This window comes from Lolium rigidum, chromosome 3 (assembly GCF_022539505.1).
Source record: "Lolium rigidum isolate FL_2022 chromosome 3, APGP_CSIRO_Lrig_0.1, whole genome shotgun sequence".
In the NCBI taxonomy this organism is placed as follows: domain Eukaryota; kingdom Viridiplantae; phylum Streptophyta; class Magnoliopsida; order Poales; family Poaceae; genus Lolium; species Lolium rigidum.
In genome coordinates, this window is record NC_061510.1 from 27,412,547 (window position 1) to 27,432,837 (window position 20,291).

General features: G+C 40.3%; 1 protein-coding gene across 1 annotated transcript; it reads right to left on the minus strand.

Moving 5' to 3' along the window:
* Positions 1 to 18,415: 18,415 nt before the first annotated feature.
* LOC124695289 (NAC domain-containing protein 22-like) lies at positions 18,416 to 19,465 on the minus strand. Its single transcript, XM_047228148.1, has one exon. It carries the CDS (start codon positions 19,454 to 19,456, stop codon positions 18,416 to 18,418), a length of 1,041 nt encoding a protein of 346 aa, XP_047084104.1. The 5' UTR covers positions 19,457 to 19,465.
* Between the last annotated feature and the right edge of the window lie 826 nt (positions 19,466 to 20,291).

Consider the following 20,291-nt stretch of genomic DNA (forward strand, 5'->3'; position numbering starts at 1 on the left):
TCCACTGTATGTATCATAAATTTAAATTGTAGTGCTATATATGTACCATGTCCCTCATCTTAGGATTCTGTTTAAATAATCAGAAATTTAAATTCACATAAGGGTTCTGTTTTTTCCTAACATCTCGATTCATTTAGGCTGTTTGTATACTAATGCTCTTATCTTATAATTCAGTGACAAACTAACAACTAAAAAGTATTATTTTTTACTCATAATTGTGGGAAATCGTTGAATTCTACTTTGTCCATCTTGTCGCTCCTTCTCAAGGCATGGCCATCCAAATCCCATTGTTTTTGTTTCTTCCAAGTCACATTGTCGACGATGCCACCAACATAGTTTACAGCCTATTTATATCCAAATGGATGAAAAGAAATAAGACATCCATTCATCAACTTATGATTTTCTAAGATTGTTCTTGAAAACCGTAGGTCCATTCATAATACAGAATTGGGTAAGTGAATTTTATACATTCTTAATCATTGTCCTTTTATGTTATACCAAAAATTTGTAAAAAAATACTATTTTTTAATGAAAAGTATGTTTAATAGGGAAGGCAAGTGAGAATATCCCAAAGGATTGTCCATTCCATCGGTTGTTTCATTTCTAAAATAATGATATTTGATACCTTCGATACGGAATATGGATTGAGTATGATAAGCTGTTTCCCTAGTAGATCTAGGTTTAATCGAACCTTGGTAAGCACTACTAAAATGGTGTAAAGGAAATGTCTACAAGACTTGCTAGTTAATTTGATTTTATGTTTACCGGACCTATCTAGTTTACTCTTAAAGAGTTTGTGTTCAATAATGAAAATAGGTCAGAGTTAAGGTTTCTCATGCAGCTATGCATTCATATATAATTGAAAAGAAAACGTGTAGTAAATAAAATAGATATAAAAGATTTGTGAGCAACACATCCGTAAATACTCTTGTCCCTAAAGCCAGAGGTGACAAGATCCTCTTGGTCCAACCATTGATCACGCAGCCGTGAGTAACACTAGTTATTAAGAATATGAATACATACCAAAACATTAAGCTAGATGATTATGCCGGCCATTGGTCCTGAATGAATCACTAAACATGTACCGTTACTTTCCCTTTTCTGTCAGTGAGGTTTCGCGGTAGCACTCCGTTCTCCACTCATCCCACCTCTTCCCTAGATCGATCCGATAGACATGGGTACCTGAGATCATTGAATCGAGGCAAAGAGACAAGGATAGAAGATTGCAAAACTCATATTCAATCCTTACACATATTATAAGATAAGATGCACATAAACGCGGCGAGAATTCACCCCAACCCGCAGCTCGTGAGAACTACTCAGACATAACATCAAGATCAATAACAAAGATAGAAATCATTGTGGGAAATACTTGGATTAAAATCACAATATTATTACAATGGTTGTCAATTCTCAAGGAGATCTCTATTACAATGGTGATGCATATGGCTATGGAGGAGATTGGAGATGGAATGGATGGACTATCGATGTCCGTTGCGGACGGACGGTATGGGTGGGCCTTGCCCGTACCGATGTCCGTTAAACCTCCGGGAACCACCTCTTCGATCTTGGACAACTTTGATGCACTTGTGACGCGATTTTCTTCAGCAATTTCCTATCCATTTATCATTATGACATGATTCACTGCCCACCATTCAAAGGTAGGAGAGATTGGACATCTTGGCATTAATTAGTCATTAATAACAAATTGAGAGGTAAACTTAGTCAACTTTTTGACTTAGCTAAGGGTTTAAACACGAGAAAAAGTGTCGTATTTCACAGTCATCAACTTCCATAAGCTTAAACTTGATCGTCCTCAAGCAAGAAAAAAAGCATAAGGAACTTGGCGTTTAAACCAAAATGACGAGAAAGTAAACTCACTTACAAGTGGTAGCCTTATGAGTCCAGCATTTCTTCCATTTGAAAGCTTAGCATAGTTAGAGTAGTGCCAAGAATATGATACAAGCATTGGTAACTTGGGACAATCACAATAAATATTTATGAGTATGAATAACTAGTTGTGTAAACAATCACTCTAGTTTAAGTAGTTAACTCTCAGTTTGCCAAGGAACACTAGGAAGTTCATTATCATCAAAAATAAGTATGAGCATTCATGTCAAAAGAGGTATAAGCAATGAAGTATCTTAATTACGCCCACATCAATAGATCAAGACTATCAAAACACTTACTATCTATTCATTGCATTTCAAGAAGTTTCATCTAGTAGTAGCGAGTCCATGCCAAGACTTGAGAAGTGATACTTTTGGATTCCAATGATAGTTTCCAAACAAGAGTCATGAATCATCTTTTTAGCAAAATTTTGCAACACTCAAGGGGCTAATAGTACACACGAGTAGTTGGCTACCCGTGCCTTCAACTCATAGCGAAAATTGGGATTTATACATCGAATCATTCATAAGCCAGCGGAGTTGCTAGCATCCCAAGAGTGTGCACCACAATTTGTAGACAAGGTTGAAGCATTATCATACTTGATTCACAACATTACACCTTGGCATGCGTCTCAGCTACCACTAGAGTTCAGTTCAATCAAACAACTCCTATCAAAAGTGCTATCAAGTCTATCACCATATCTATGGAGTTAAGTATCTTCAAAGTTCAACCATTAAGACAATCGGTCAATCATACAAGTCATATTTTATAGACTTTTTCTTGTTGTACTTGTTTGGCAATATTATTTTCATGGAAAAACTCGGTTAACTAAATAAACTAGTCACAATTAATTAAACACAAAAGTAAAAAAAACTCTAATCAAATTGCTTCAAAACACTCCCACTAATACCATATCTTAACAAGTCTACTGACTTGCATAAACAATTTCAAACTTCTAAAATGGGAGACATAGGACATACCTCTTGTAGGTAACTTCATATTTCTCTTCCTTATGATATGTTCCTTTAAAACTCTTGGTAAATCTCTCTCATTAATAATATCAAAGCAAAGAGGCAAATGCAAATCAGATTTTACAAGAACAAGGATAAAAGGAAAAATCTTTTTGTATTTTTGTCAATTGGGATTGAGAGCGAAAAAGAAAGAGATTGCTGACAAAGTAAGGAACTAGAAAACGAATAAAAGGGAAACGAACTAAAAATAGAAAGGAAATAAAAAAGCAAAGTGTTAGAACAAACCAACACGAGTGTTTCAAAGCTCTTTCAAATAGCTGGAGCACAAACTTATTAAACACAAATAAAAATTCTTGAGGAACACATCCCCAAGTTTAGCCTTTTGCAAGCCCTCTTGTTGAGATGATGCGGTGGTGGAGGATACTTCCCAAAGTTTCATTGGCTGCTCCAATGAGTGAACTCGAAAGTGAGATCGTTGGTGGGGTCTCGAAGGTTGATGGCGAGATTGATAAGGTTCTCAATGCTTCCTTTGAGCGCGTACATGTCCTGATTGGTGGTGAAGTCGTGGAGTGGTTGCTGCTCGTGTTCTGGTCCTCCATGTTTTTGTTCAAGTTCCTCTTCTCCTTCGGGTTCATTTTGCTGTTGTGGTAGATTTGCCTCAACCAGCGCATCATAATGCAAACGCCTATCCTCGATGGAGAGTAGACCATTAGGCAAAGGGGCAGCGATCAAGTGATCAGCTCCCGGTATGTTGAATTAAAATCTACCATTTATCTTTCTAACCATACAACATGCATTTGGACTAGTAAAACCAAGGCGGCGAGGGCCTTCCAATGCTTGTAAATTACTTACATTAATGTTAAGTCCTCTTGGCAAGATGGTGATGACTCTCCCTCCACATATGGGGCCCTGAGCTTCAAGTTCTTGGTGGTTCGGGTAGATGATGAGAAGGGTGCCCAAATTTGGACGGATGTTGCTATTTAGGAACACATCCTCTGTGAGGATCATCATGTCCTATTTATTGGGTCTTGTGAAATCACCACGTGCCTGCAAGGTGTTAGCAATAACATAATATAAATAGCGAATAACAGGGCACTCAATAGTATTCCCCTAAGGGACTGTGCTAGATACTCTCATACTATTAACATATCTAAGAGGAGATGGATTCAAAGTAAACCATGCATAGCGGTTAGTGGTGGTGCTATTCTCAAAGCCAAAGTAGTTGCACCACTCATCTAGAGTCACCTCATACTCACGGTTCATCAAACAAAATGATATCCGGTCGACTCCGTGTTGATTCTCCTCTGAGTTGTGGTACTTACCCACACTATGCTTCAGGGTTCTAAGCAACTCGAGTGTCAAGCGACGATAGGTGGCAACCTCCTGAGAAACAAAATGAAGCAAACCAACATTGTTGCAAAGAGAATTGAAATCATGGCGTAAGCCTAGTTGGTTCAGAATATGGGGCATGCCCATTTTATCTACTTGATCTCGCGATCCTTGAGATGGATGAAACGGTTGAGTTGGCCTTGGTCATTGAACTCGATACCAAGCGCAGCAGGGTGTTCTCAATCGGTGGTGTAGCCTGTGCAGCCACGACGTGTGTACGGCTCCTCGTGTTCATCTAAAAAGTAATTAGCAGTTAAGTATCTTTAACACAAATTTAAAATAAAAATCTGATCCGATATAAATAGACATATGATCATCCTCTACACATTTTATAAAAGAATATCCTCTAATTTTCGAAGTCTAGCATTCTCATTAGGGTAATGAAGTTCATAATAAGACCTAAGTCTATATTAATAATGGCAAAAGCTAGAGCATGGATTTGCGGATAATAAGTTGGGGATCGGAGGAGAAACGTACCATGATTGATGGAGTGCGAGGAATCGAATAAAAAACGAACAAATTTGGAGATCCAATGGAGTAGGTTTAGAGTTTGGAGGAGGAAGAGAGAGAGAGAGAGAGAGAGAGAGAGAGGATATGAAAACATGATTTAGGTTTAGCTCTTCCCAACCTTTTAGTTGCGTCCGATACATGGTACGAGCGGACGGTACGGGCACAACCCGCTCATTCTGGGTGCAGCCGCCTCGAGTTAAGGTGGTACACTTGGTACGGTCAGGTGGCACGGTTGCACCCCCCCTACGGGTGGTCGCAAAACTTACTGGTTCCTTGATGGAATTTGGAGCTTCGTCATCGTGATGGTACAACCAGATGGTACGGGCGGTTTTACCTCTACTGATGTCGCTAAACTTTCAGATGGTTTTGACAAAACTTCCAACTTTCTCTCTGTCGAGCTAATGATGTGGTACGGGCTCGCAGTACAGGCATATGCCACCGTACCGACGGTCTTTAAACTTACTGGAACCTGCGAAACTTATAATTTTGTGCATTCCTTCACATACCGTTGTACATCAACATTCCCCCGAAAATGACTAAGGATAAACAATAGTATATAAAATTTCAAGAATGCTCAAATGTTAGTATATAAAATCAAAATACATTGATACTTATTTGTTCTCCTCATTCCAAAGGTTCTCATGAACAATCTTTATTATAAAACATAAACAAATAAGTAAACATTAAACTAAGCCAGGACTAAATAGAAAATTTTATTAAGCATGGGTTGCTGATACGTCTCCGACGTATCGATAATTTCTTATGTTCTATGCCATATTATTGATGATACCTACATGTTTTATACACACTTTATGTCATATTCGTGCATTTTCTGGAACTAACCTATTAACAAGATGCCGAAGTGCCGGTTCCGTTTTCTCGCTGTTTTTGGTTTCAGAAATCCTAGTAACAAAATATTCTCGGAATTGGACGAAACGAAGACCCAGGGGCCTATTTTCCACGGAGCTTCCAGAAGACCGAAGAACATACGAAGTGGGGCCACGAGGTGGCGACACCACAAGGCGGCGCGGCCAAGGGGGGCCCGCGCCGCCCTGTGGTGTGGGCCCCTCGTCAGGCCCCCGACTCTGCCCTTCCGCCTACTTAAAGCCTCCGTCGCGAAACCCCTGAGGCGAAAAACCACGATACGGAAAACCTTACTGAGACGCCGCCGCCGCCGATCCCATCTCGGGGGATTCTGGAGATCTCCTCCGGCACCCTGCCGGAGAGGGGATTCATCTCCCGGAGGACTCTACACCGCCATGGTCGCCTCCGGAGTGATGAGTGAGTAGTTCATCCCTGGACTATGGGTCCATAGCAGTAGCTAGATGGTTGTCTTCTCCTCATTGTGCTTCATTGTTGGATCTTGTGAGCTGCCTAACATGATCAAGATCATCTATCCGTAATTCTATATGTTGTGTTTGTCGGGATCCGATGGATAGAGAATACCATGTCATGTTAATTATCAAGTTATTACATATGTGTTGTTTATGATCTTGCATGCTCTCCGTTTCTAGTAGAGGCTCGGCCAAGTTTTTACTTTTAACTCCAAGAGGGAGTATTTATGCTCGATAGTGGGTTCATGCCCGCATTGACACCTGGGACAAGTGATGTAAAGTTCTAAGGTTGTGTTGTGCTCGTTGCCACTAGGGATAAAACATTGGCGCTATGTCCGAGGATGTAGTTGTTGATTACATTACGCACCATACTTAATGCAATTGTCTCGTTGCTTTGCAACTTAATACCGGAAGGGGTTCGGACGATAACCTCGAAGGTGGACTTTTTAGGCATAGATGCAGCTTGGATGGCGGTCTATGTACTTTGTCGTAATGCCCAATTAAATCTCACTATACTTATCATGTCATGTATGTGCATTGTTATGCCCTCTCTATTTGTCAATTGCCCGACCGTAATTTGTTCACCCAACATGCTTTTGTCTTATGGGAGAGACACCTCTAGTGAACTGTGGACCCCGGTCCATTCTTTAATACCGAAATACAAATCTGCTGCAATACTTGTTTTACTATTTTCTCTGCAAACAATCATCTTCCACACAATACGGTTAATCCTTTGTTACAGCAAGCCGGTGAGATTGACAACATCACTCGTTTCGTTGGGGCAAAGTACTTTGGTTGTGTTATGCAGGTTCCACGTTGGCGCCGGAATCTCCGGTGTTGCGCCGCACTACATCCCGCCGCCATCAACCTTCAACGTGCTTCTTGACTCCTACTGGTTCGATTAAACCTTGGTTTCTAACTGAGGGAAACTTGCCGCTGTGCGCATCACACCTTCCTCTTGGGGTTCCCAACGGACGTGTCAACTACACGCATCAAGCAAATTTCCGGCGCCGTTGCCGGGAGATCAAGACACGCCGCAAGGGGAGTCTCCACTTCTCAATCTCTTTACTTTGTTTTTGTCTTGCTTTATTTTATTTACTACTTTGTTTGCTGCATTATATCAAAACACAAAAAAAATTAGTTGCTAGTTTTACTTTATTTACTGTCTTGCACTCTATATCAAAAACACAAAAAAATTAGTTTACTTGCATTTACTTTATCTAGTTTGCTTTATTTACTATTGCTAAAATGGCTACCCCTGAAAATACTAAGTTGTGTGACTTCACTAGCACAAATAACAATGATTTCCTATGCACACCTATTGCTCCACATGCTACTACAAGCAGAATTCTTTGAAATTAAACCCGCTTTACTTAATCTTGTCATGAGAGAGCAATTTTCTCGGTGTTAGTTCCGATGATGCTGCTGCCCATCTCAATAATTTCGTTGAACTATGTGAAATGCAAAAATATAAAGATGTAGATGGTGACATTATAAAATTAAAATTGTTTCCTTTCTCATTAAGAGGAAGAGCTAAAGATTGGTTGCTATCTCTGCCTAAGAATAGTATTGATTCATGGATTAAATGCAAGGATGCTTTTATTGGTAGATATTATCCCCCTGCTAAATTATATCTTTGAGGAGTAGCATAATGAATTTTAAACAATTAGATAATGAACATGTTGCTCAAGCTTGGGAAAGAATGAAATCTCTCGGTTAAAAATTGCCCAACCCATGGACTCGACTACTTGGATGATCATCCAAACCTTCTATGCAGGACTAAATTTTTCTTCGCGGAATTTATTGGATTCAGCTGCTGGAGGTACCTTTATGTCCATCACTCTTGGTGAAGCAACAAAGCTTCTTGATAATATGATGGTTAATTACTCTGAATGGCACACGGAAAGAGCTCCACAAGGTAAGAAGGTAAATTCTGTTGAAGAATCCTCTTCCTTGAATGATAAGGTTGATGCTATTATATCTATGCTTGCGAATGATAGGACTAATGTTGATCCTAATAATGTTCCATTAGCTTCATTGGTTGCCCAAGAAGAACATGTTGATGTAAACTTCATTAAAAATAATAATTTCAACAACAATGCTTATCTGAACAATTCTAGTAATAACTATAGGCCATACCCTTATAATAATGGTAACGGTTATGCTAATTCTTATGGGAATTCTTACAACAATAATAGGAATACACCCCCTGGACTTGAAGCCATGCTTAAAGAATTTATTAGTACACAAACTGCCTTTAACAAATCTGTTGAGGAAAAGCTCAATAAAATTGATATTCTTGTTTCTAGAGTTGATAGTCTTGCCTCCGATGTTGATCTTTTGAAATCGAAAGTTATGCCTAATAGGGATATTGAAAATAAAATTGTTACTACAGCAAATGCCATCCAAGTTAGAATTAATGAGAATATAAGATTAATGGCTGAACTGCGTGCTAGGTGGGATAGAGAAGAAAATGAAAAACTAGCTAAAAAGGAAAATGTAGCTAAAGTTTGGACTATTACCACCACTAGCAATGCTAATGATTCATATGTTGCTGCACCTCCTACTATCAATGGTAAAATAATTGGTGTTAGCAATGCTTCTACTCCTAGTGCAAAGCGCGCGAAATTACCTGAAACTGCTAAAACTGCTGAAACTGCTTGTGATAAAACTGCTGAAATTTTTTCCAACCTTGGGGATGATAATCCCATTGCTTTAGATTGTAATGATTTAGATTTTGATGATTGCCACATCTCTGAAGTTATAAAGTTCTTACAAAAACTTGCTAAGAGTCCCAATGCTAGTGCTATAAATTTGGCTTTCACAAAACATATTACAAATGCTCTCATAAAAGCTAGAGAAGAGAAACTAAAACTTGAAACTTCTATTCCTAGGAAGCTAGAAGATGGTTGGGAGCCCATCATTAAAATGAGAGTCAAAGATTTTGATTGTAATGCTTTATGTGATCTTGGTGCAAGTATTTCTGTTATGCCTAAAAAAGTCTATGATATGCTTGACTTGCCACCATTGAAAAACTGTTATTTGGATGTTAATCTCGCCGATAATGCTAAAAAGAAACCTTTGGGGAAAGTTGATAATGTTCATATTATGGTTAACAATAACCTTGTCCCCGTTGATTTTGTTGTCTTGGATATTGAATGCAATGCATCTTGCCCCATTATATTGGGAAGACCTTTTCTTCGAACCGTTGGTGCTACTATTGATATGAAGGAAGGTAATATTAAATATCAATTTCCTCTCAAGAAAGGTATGGAACACTTCCCTAGAAAGAGAATGAAGGTACCTTATGATTCTATTATTAGAACAAATTATGATGTTGATGCTTCATCTCTTGATGTTACTTGAGATACACTTTCTGCGCCTAGCCGAAAGGCGTTAAAGAAAAGCGCTTATGGGAGACAACCCATGTTTTTACTACAGTATTTTTGTTTTATATTTGTGTCTTGGAAGTTGTTTACTACTGTAGCAACCTCTCCTTATCTTAGTTTTATGTTTTGTTGTGCCAAGTAAAGTCTTTGATAGAAAAGTAAGTACTATATTTGGATTACTGCGCAGTTCCAGATTTCTTTGCTGTCACGAATCTGGGTCTATCTCCCTGTAGGTAGCTCAGAAAATTAAGCCAATTTACGAGCATGATCCTCAGATATGTACGCAACTTTCATTCAATTTGAGTATTTTCGTTTGAGCAAGTCTGGTGGCCTAATAAAATCCATCTTTACGGACTGTTCTGTTTTGACAGATTCTGTCTTTTATTTCGCATTGCCTCTTTTGCTATGTTGGATGAATTTCTTTGATCCATTAATGTCCAGTAGCTTTATGCAATGTCCAGAAGTGTTAAGAATGATTGTGTCACCTCTGAACATGTGAATTTTTATTATGCACTAACCCTGTAATGAGTTGTTTCGAGTTTGGCGTGGAGGAAGTTTTCAAGGATCAAGAGAGGAGTATGATGCAATATGATCAAGGAGAGTGAAAGCTCTAAGCTTGGGGATGACCCGGTGGTTCACCCCTGCATATTCTAAGAAGACTCAAGCATCTAAGCTTGGGGATGCCCAAGGCATCTCCTTCTTCATCGACAACATTATCAGGTTCCTCCCCTGAAACTATATTTTTATTCCGTCACATCTTATGTACTTTGCTTGGAGCGTCGGTTTGTTTTTGTTTTTTGTTTTGTTTGAATAAAATGGATCCTAGCATTCACTTTATGGGAGAGAGACACGGTCCGCTGTAGCATATGGACAAATATGTCCTTAGGCTCTACTCATAGTATTCATGGCGAAGTTTCATCTTCGTTAAATTGTTATATGGTTGGAATTGGAAAATGCTACATGTAGTAACTCTAAAATGTCTTGGATAATTTGATACTTGGCAATTGTTGTGCTCATGTTTAAGCTCTTGCATCATATACTTTGCACCCATTAATGAAGAAATACTTAGAGCTTGTTAATTTGGTTTGCATATTTGGTTTCTCTAGAGTCTAGATAACATCTAGTATTGAGTTTTGAACAACAAGGAAGACGGTATGGAGTCTTATAATGTTTACCATATGTCTTTTATGTGAGTTTTGCTGTACCGTTCATCCTTGTGTTTGTTTCAAATAACCTTGCTAGCCTAAACCTTGTATCGAGAGGGAATACTTCTCATGCATCCAAAATACTTGAGCCAACCACTATGCCATTTGTGTCCACCATACCTACCTACTACATGGTATTTATCCGCCATTCCAAAGTAAATTGCTTGAGTGCTACCTTTAAAATTCCATCATTCACCTTTGCAATATATAGCTCATGGGACAAATAGCTTAAAAACTATTGTAGTATTGAATATGTACTTATGCATTTTATCTCTTATTAAGTTGCTTGTTGTGCGATAACCATGTTTCTGGGGCGCCATCAACTATTCTTTGTTGAATATCATGTGAGTTGCTATGCATGTCCGTCTTGTCTGAAGCAAGAGAGATCTACCACCTTCATGGTTGGAGCATGCATATTGTTAGAGAAGAACTTCGGGCCGCTAACTAAAGCCATGATTCATGGTGGAAGTTTCAGTTTGGACATATATCCTCAATCTCATATGAGAATAATAATTGTTGCCACATGCTTATGCATTAAAGAGGAGTCCATTATCTGTTGTCCATGTTGTCCCGGTATGGATGTCTAAGTTGAGAATAATCAAAAGCGAGAAATCCAAAATGCGAGCTTTCTCCTTAGACCTTTGTACAGGCGGCATGGAGGTACCCCATTGTGACACTTGGTCAAAACATGTGCATTGCAAAGATCCGGTAGTCCAAGTTAATTAGGACAAGGTGCGGGCACTATTAGCTAGTATACTATGCATGAGACTTGCAACTTGTAAGATATAATGTACATAACTCATATGCTTTATTACTACCGTTGACAAAATTGTTTCATGTTTTCAAAATAAAAGCTCTAGCACAAATATAGCAATCGATGCTTTCCTCTTTGAAGGACCATTATTTTTACTTTTATGTTGAGTCAGTTCACCTATCTCTCTCCACCTCAAGAAGCAAACACTTGTGTGAACTGTGCATTGATTCCTACATACTTGCATATTGTACTTGTTATATTACTCTATGTTGACTATTATCCATGAGATATACATGTTACAAGTTGAAAGCAACCGCTGAAACTTAATCTTCCTTTGTGTTGCTTCAATACCTTTACTTTGATTTATTGCTTTATGAGTTAACTCTTATGCAAGACTTATTAATACTTGTCTTGAAGTACTATTCATGAAAAGTCTTTGCTTTATGATTCACCTGTTTACTCATGTCATTACCATTGTTTTGATCGCTGCATCCACTACATATGTTTACAAATAGTATGATCAAGGTTATGATGGCATATCACTTCAGAAATTATCTTTGTTATCGTTTTACCTCGCTCGGGACGAGCGAGAACTAAGCTTGGGGATGCTTGATACGTCTCCGACGTATCGATAATTTCTTATGTTCTATGCCATATTATTGATGATACCTACATGTTTTATGCACACTTTATGTCATATTCGTGCATTTTCTCGGAACTAACCTATTAACAAGATGCCGAAGTGCCAGTTCCTGTTTTCTCGCTGTTTTTGGTTTCGAAATCCTAGTAACGAAATATTCTCGGAATTGGACGAAACGAAGACCCGGGGCCTATTTTTCCACGGAGCTTCCAGAAGACCGAAGAACATACGAAGTGGGGCCACGAGGTGGCGACACCACAAGGCGGCGCGGCCAAGGGGGCCCGCGCCGCCCTGTGGTGTGGGCCCCTCGTCCGGCCCCCGACTCGCCCTTCCGCCTACTTAAAGCCTCCGTCGCGAAACCCCCGAGGCGAAAAACCACGATACGGAAAACCTTACCGAGACGCCGCCGTCGCCGATCCCATCTCGGGGGATTCCGGAGATCTCCTCCGGCACCCTGCCGGAGAGGGGATTCATCTCCCGGAGGACTCTACACCGCCATGGTCGCCTCCGGAGTGATGAGTGAGTAGTTCATCCCTGGACTATGGGTCCATAGCAGTAGCTAGATGGTTGTCTTCTCCTCATTGTGCTTCATTGTTGGATCTTGTGAGCTGCCTAACATGATCAAGATCATCTATCCGTAATTCTATATGTTGTGTTTGTCGGGATCCGATGGATAGAGAATACCATGTCATGTTAATTATCAAGTTATTACATATGTGTTGTTTATGATCTTGCATGCTCTCCGTTTCTAGTAGAGGCTCCGGCCAAGTTTTTACTTTTAACTCCAAGAGGGAGTATTTATGCTCGATAGTGGGTTCATGCCTGCATTGACACCGGGACGAGTGACGAAAAGTTCTAAGGTTGTGTTGTGCTCGTTGCCACTAGGGATAAAACATTGGCGCTATGTCCGAGGATGTAGTTGTTGATTACATTACGCACCATACTTAATGCAATTGTCTGTTGCTTTGCAACTTAATACTGGAAGGGGTTCGGACGATAACCTGAAGGTGGACTTTTTAGGCATAGATGCAGCTGGATGGCGGTCTATGTACTTTGTCGTAATGCCCAATTAAATCTCACTATACTTATCATGTCATGTATGTGCATTGTTATGCCCTCTCTATTTGTCAATTGCCCGACTGTAATTTGTTCACCCAACATGCTTTTGTCTTATGGGAGAGACACCTCTAGTGAACTGTGGACCCCGGTCCATTCTTTAATACTGAAATACAAATCTGCTTGCAATACTTGTTTTACTATTTTCTCTGCAAACAATCATCTTCCACACAATACGGTTAATCCTTTGTTACAGCAAGCCGGTGAGATTGACAACCTCACTCGTTTCGTTGGGGCAAAGTACTTTGGTTGTGTTGTGCGGGTTCCACGTTGGCGCCGGAATCTCCGGTGTTGCGCCGCACTACATCCCGCCGCCATCAACCTTCAACGTGCTTCTTGACTCCTACTGGTTCGATTAAACCTTGGTTTCTAACTGAGGGAAACTTGCCGCTGTGCGCATCACACCTTCCTCTTGGGGTTCCCAACGGACGTGTCAACTACACGCATCGGTTGCCTCTTATGAAGCGCTTCTAGTTAAGGCCAATTAGCTTGACCCAAATGGTGATCATCTAGATGTTGTAAGTGGAAGACCCACTCCAAAGTAATTAGCTTTCAAAGTGATGATCCCATTATCGTCACGCTTGGCCTTTTTCTTTCTAGGGAAGTGTACTACAAATGGGTCTTTGGATGGTAGTCCAATTCTCATGTTTCCTTTATGAAAATTGATTAAAGCTTTTATAGTTCAAAGAAATGGCCTTCCTAATATTATAGGAGCTATAGGATCTTCAGGCATGTCCACACTAACAAGATCAATAAGAGCGGGACATTATTTAATTTATACTACAATATTATCTTTAATACCTACAACTTGTTTATAAGTTGAATCAGCTAAGTCAAGGCTTAGCTTAGTTGTTTTAATTGGCCCCAATATTAACTTATCAAATAAGCTTTTTGGAATGGTGGAGATGCTGGCACCAATGTCACAAAGTGCAGCTACCTCATTCATTCCAATATGAATCTTAATAGTGGGCTCAAATATATCATCAAGCTTAGCTCGGAGTTTTCCAGCTAGCTTCTTATATTGTTGTTCTAACTCACAAACTTTGCATGCTACTTCATGAATAAATTGATGGTACATGGTACCATTACCTTCATCAATTCTGGGATTCTTAACTGTGATCATCTTCACTAGATCTTCCACGGAGTATCTTGGTATTGGAGCATTGCAATAGTCCAGTTTTTCAGGTGCTTGACCTTCTCTGTTGATCCTCATCATCTTGAGATCTTCAACGGGGTTTGGTTCCGGCTTCCCTGTAAATCTTGCAAGTATTATACTTTGGCTTTCAACAATCTTTCCCAAATGTACATCAATGGTCTTCGTCCTTTCCTGTAGAACTTGAACATCGTTCTTAAGAGAAACGGTTTGATTAGATAAATTCCCTAACATAGTACTTTGATTTTCAGTTTGTAAGGGTGCCATTTTGTTCAGTTTGAGCATGCATTAAACTTTTGAAAGTGTTTTCAATTGAAATATTACCATTGCTTGTTCCACTACCATTAGTGTAATTATTGTTTTGAACTCCCACAGTATTACTATTTTGCTTTGGAAAATTATAGCCATAGTTTTGACTCTTCCATGCAGGGTTATAAGGATTTCTTGCTATGAAGTCTACTTCCTCAACACTAGAGTTGGTGATGGCATTAACTTGGGTATTTTTCTTACCCTTCAAAATATTTAAAATGTCATCTACCTTTGAAGTAAGCTCTTCATTGTTACCTTTGGTGATTGAATTTACCTTTCTTGAGGATGATCTTTCTACATGCTATTGAGCATGGTTGCTTTGCATATCATCTAGAAGTCTTTTTGCCATTTCAACTGGCTTGCTCATGAATATTCCTCCAGCCGTAGTATCAAGCAGAGACTTTGATATTGGGTTAATGGCATTATAAAATAAGTGTAGAATTAACCAGTCTCCATTCTATGACTTGGACAGTTCATGGTGCCTTCTTTCATCCTTTCCCATGCAAGCGCTAGTGGCTCGCGGTCTTCTTGTCTAAAACATATAATGTTAGAACGCATCTGCACCGTCTTTGCTGGTGGGAAAAACTTAGTCATGAATATATCAGTACATTCATCCCATGAAATAATAGTGCCTTTAGGCAAAGCAAGCAACTAGTTTTTTTGCTTTTCCTCTTAGTGAAAAAGGAAACAAGCGTAATTTTACCGCATTAGGATCAATATCTTTAATGCACATCATGTCACATATTTCAGTAAATGTAATCAAGTCATCAACTGAATCCTCAGCAAATTGGTTCTGATGAACCAAACTCAAAAGGTTTAGCTTAATTACATAGTTCTCTGTTGTAACATCGGGCTAAGTTATGGATGCACGAATAAAATCATCATTGGGGATAGCATATTCCCACCTTCTTTTGTGCCATGGTAATTATATTTTTGGTATTTTCTCCTTTGATTGTAAAACAATAAGAAACTAATTTGTGTGTGTTTTCAAATAGATAATAAAATGGTAAAATAATAATAGTAAATCAAAACTCAAAATAAAAATAAAACTAACTAACAAGGTCTCTAGTAACCTTACCGGAATAGCGAAATTGCTTCCCATGCAACAACGTCAGAAAAAAGGGTTGGATTATGGATTGTAGTATGATAAGGTTTTTCCCTAGTAGACCTAGGTTTAATCGAACATTGGAAAGCACTGCTAAAATGGTGTAAAGAAAACGTCTATAAGACTTGCTAGTTAATTTAATTTTATGTTTATTGGAACTAGGCCAGTGTTAAGGTTTCTCCTGCAACTATGCATTCATATATAATTGAAGCGCAAGTGTGTAGTAAATAAAATAGAGATAATGAGATTTTTGAGCAACACATCCGTAAATACTCTTGCCCCTAAAGGCAGAGGTGACAAGAGCCTCTTGGTCTAACCACTATTTCCACAACAGCGAGTAATAACAGTTATTAAGCATATGAATACAGACCAAAGCATTAAGCTAGATGGTTGTACCGTTGATCCCTAGTGTATCATTAAACATGTATCATTACTTTTCTCTTTCTGTCACTGAGGTTTCGCGGTGGCACGCTATTCTCCAGTCATCCCACCTCTTCCCTTAATTGATTCGATAGACATAGGTGCCTGCAATTTTTTAGGCAAAGAGACAAGGATAGAAGATTGCAAAACTCATATTCAATCCTTACACATACTATAAGATTACATGCACATAAACGCTGCGAGGATTCACCCAACCTGCAGCCCGTGAGGACTACTCACACATAATATCAAGATCAATAACAACGATAGAAATCATTAGCGACGAATGGCTCGCTTTTTGGCGTCGTGTCCATCACATAACTTATAGGGTTTGACCTTGGGAAGGTTGCAGACCCAGTACGGGCGGACGGTACGGGCGCGGCTTGACCGTACCGATGTCTGTTAAACCTCCTGGAACCGCCTCTTCGAGTCTGGTCAATTTTGCTGCACTTGTGACATGATTTTTTCTTTAGTAATTACAGTTTTATTTGTCATTACGACGTGTTTTCCTGCACACCATTCAAAGATAGGAGAGATTGCACATCTTAGCATTAATTAGTCATTAGTAACAAATTGAGAGGTAAACTTTGTCAATTTCTTAACTTAGCTAAGGGTTTAAACGCGAGAAAAAGTGACGTATTTCACAACAATATTTTCTTTGTGGGGAACCATGTCATTCTCTTGCTTCACACATAATCGGTAGACTACAAATTTGCAATCATGCATGACTTTTGTTTTTGTCCTAAAGTGTAGGCGTGATTGATATTTATGTGAACAATTTTTCTATTTCTCAGACACCAAGCAATAACTAATAAATATATTAGATATAGAGACATTCGGTTTTGTGCAAGTGTAAATTGATGCAACTAGCTTTTTTTACACGAAAATAACTTGATTGACCAGCTATCAGTGTGGAGCCAGAAATATTTGTTTCTAAGCCGACTGAGTCATGCTCAGTTACATATTAAAATATCAACAATGTCAGTAAGCAATAGATTAGCAGAACTAACATCTACACAAAAACAATTTAATTTCAGTTAAGTCCATATCGGATAAGGCGAGTTTCCGAGAACCATTATTTCTCTAAGAGGAGGAGAAACTAATCTTAGTTTCTAAACTTTGAAAATTGGACGTGCCTAGCTCCCGATCGGCCAGGAATTATGTTAATTCTCGGTCAATTACATCGACCACTAGAGATCCTTCGAGCATTTTTTTTCCTTCTTAGGCTTTTTCCCAATGGGTAATTAGAAGTCCAATAACAAAGTCAAAAACAAAATATATTCAAGCCCAGTTACAAGTTATCATATAAAAAAGAACAAACAATAGTATACAAAGTTTAAAATTATACATATATATGCAATTACATATCCATATGCAATTGCGTGCACATACGTAATTGCACATATGCAACTACACATCTATGTATAAAGTATAAACACAAAAAATGTCGAGAGTTTTCAATTACACAAATATATGCCAATTGCACATCTATATGTAATTACACATAAAATTATAAAATCATATTTATGCATGGAAAAAAAATCAAATAAAAATAATATATATATTTAAAGTTGCGCGAGATAACAGATCTGTGAGTAATTACACGCATATGTATAATTACACAATTATATGTCCACGTACAATTATACATATATGTCTGCAATCGTGCACAGACATGTAATTACATGTCCGTGTGCAATTACTCATATATGTCTTCAATCGCACATATACCTGTAATTACATACCCCTAATAGTAACATGAGAAAATCGTTCAAGTACATTGATCTAAACGTTTCATCCTGAAGCGTATACAAGTTGAAAACACCAACCCCAAATGGGCTAGCCCAAAAAAATCCAAAAACAAATTGTCGCTACAAACCTAAGGAACAAATTCTATCAATTGATTCTCGGAAGAAGAAAAAACAATCTATCGGGCTTTATCATAGTTCCCGGCTAACCGGGAGTTAGCAAATTCGTTGAAAACTAGTATCATATAACTTGGAAAAGACAAAAACAGTTCCTAAGTTAATTCATGCGTGCTTACGTAGTTCTGCAACCGCAATTAATGCTAAGCATCCTCGCTTCATCAAATGCACAAACCGAACAAAAGATGAACTGAGTCCACATCTAACTCTATTCTACTCCGAGCTTGCATAACTTGCATCACTAGCAATCGATCTCGTCATCGTGAGTTTATCACCAGATTGCTAGTTCCCTCGGTTTCCATCCCTCAATAGTAGAGCAGATGTGCGTAGGGGGACAGGCAATGCTGATCCTGCCACGGGCTCCGCAGCTGCGTCAGGAACGGCTCCTGCAGCCAGTCGAACACTCCGTGGCTCGAAGCCGGGAGCTGTAGGCTGGGCAGTTCGAACATCCCATTGCTCGCCGCCGGTAGCTGGAGGCTGCAGGGTGCATTCGCCGCTGGGGGCTGAAAGGTGCAGGGCTGGTTCGCCGCCGGGAGCTGGAAGTTGTAGGACTGGTTCGCCGCTTGCGGCAGAGACGGCGTCGACGCCACCGTCACTGTGGTGACGTCCGCCTCCTTCTTGGCTTCCCTGGATGTGCCGTAGTTCGTGCTGTTGCCAGACAGCGCCGCTGACGATGACGAAGAGGAGTGGAACAGGAAATTGTCCTGGACGTGGTCGGACGATGATACGTAGTCGTGGCCGGCTGTGGCCGGAACCAGAGACGTCCTCGCCACGCCGCCGCAGCCGCTGGGCCTCTGCATCATCATGTCCTCCATCGCGGAGGCCATCTGCTCGAGCTCCTTGAGCGGCGTAGCCTTCCGGTATATCTTGCACAGCACCATGTCCTCCATGGGCGGCCCCGCCGCGGCGGTGCCGGCGTCGGGGAGGCGGTATTCGTTCATCACCCAGTCCGTCTTGGTGCCCCTTGGCGCGCGGCCCTGGTAGAAGACGAGCGTCTTCTTGAGCCCGATGACCCGCTTGGGGTCGGCGGTGCTCCGGATGGCCCTGTCCGACCCCGTCGCCTTCCAGAACCCGCGCTGCGTCGTCCGGTTCGGCCGGCCGCCGCTCCCCGCCTTCCGGTCACGTGGCACGAAGAAGTACCACTCCCTCTCCCCGATCTTGGCCATCTCTGGGAGGTCCCATGGATCGTGGCGGTAGATGTTGAGGGTGCCGATGATGTCGCCGTGGAGCTTCTTACCGGAGGCCGCGCGGGGGAGGTAGAAGCCGAGGAGCTCCTCCTCCGTCGGGTGGAACCGGAAGCCGGGGAGGTCCTGCTCGACCTGCATCGTCGACGCTGCCACTGCCATTGCAAGCTGCTGCTCTGCTAGCTCGATCTAATACCAAGTGATCGTTCTCCGCTCTGCTTGTCTTACTGGTGCACTGGCTGGATGACGAGGTGGTGCTCGTGGTGGTCGGGGGTAGCTTATATAGAGAGGGCCAAAGGTTATGCGAGCTACGCGGTATCCTGAAGAAAGGTGGTCACAATTTCTTGGCACCGGCGATGGACAACTGACAACGACTAGTGCTTCAGCTGAGTAAGGATGGATTTGTGCCGGCTTTAACTAGCACTAAACTAATCACTGAGTTTTGGCGACTTAATTTTAATTTAGAGAGTGTGTGTTTGTAGACTTGTGGTGTCACACAGATTGACTCCTTTTAGTCATCTGAATAAAGCAATATTTTTTCTACTGCTGTGTGTAGACATTTACAGTCATTGGATATTTATCTTCTGCTACACTCCAATTTGGAATGCCTGACACGGCCAGCCAAAAGTCTCCTCGCGCAATTTTATTTGGAGGTAGGATAGTTTCTATAAACATTGCAAGCGTAGTCATTTCGGTAGCGTGTAGGCAACTTGAAATTTCCTTGGATTTTACGAAGTAAACTAGTGTATTTTTGCACGTTTACCTCACACTTACTGTTTTTAACTGTCTGTTGGCAACACCTGAAATGTCAATATAACAGTATACCACCCAACGTCTGTACTCTCACCTTAACAAACAAACCAAGTTAGAATTATACCCCCTTCCGTTCCAATGAATAAGTCTTACTATATATTTTTGCGGTATTGGTCTTAACTTCTGTTCCGCAACTCTAGCCTCCCGTGGACGACATGGAAGCACCTTTCAACATTTTTTCCGA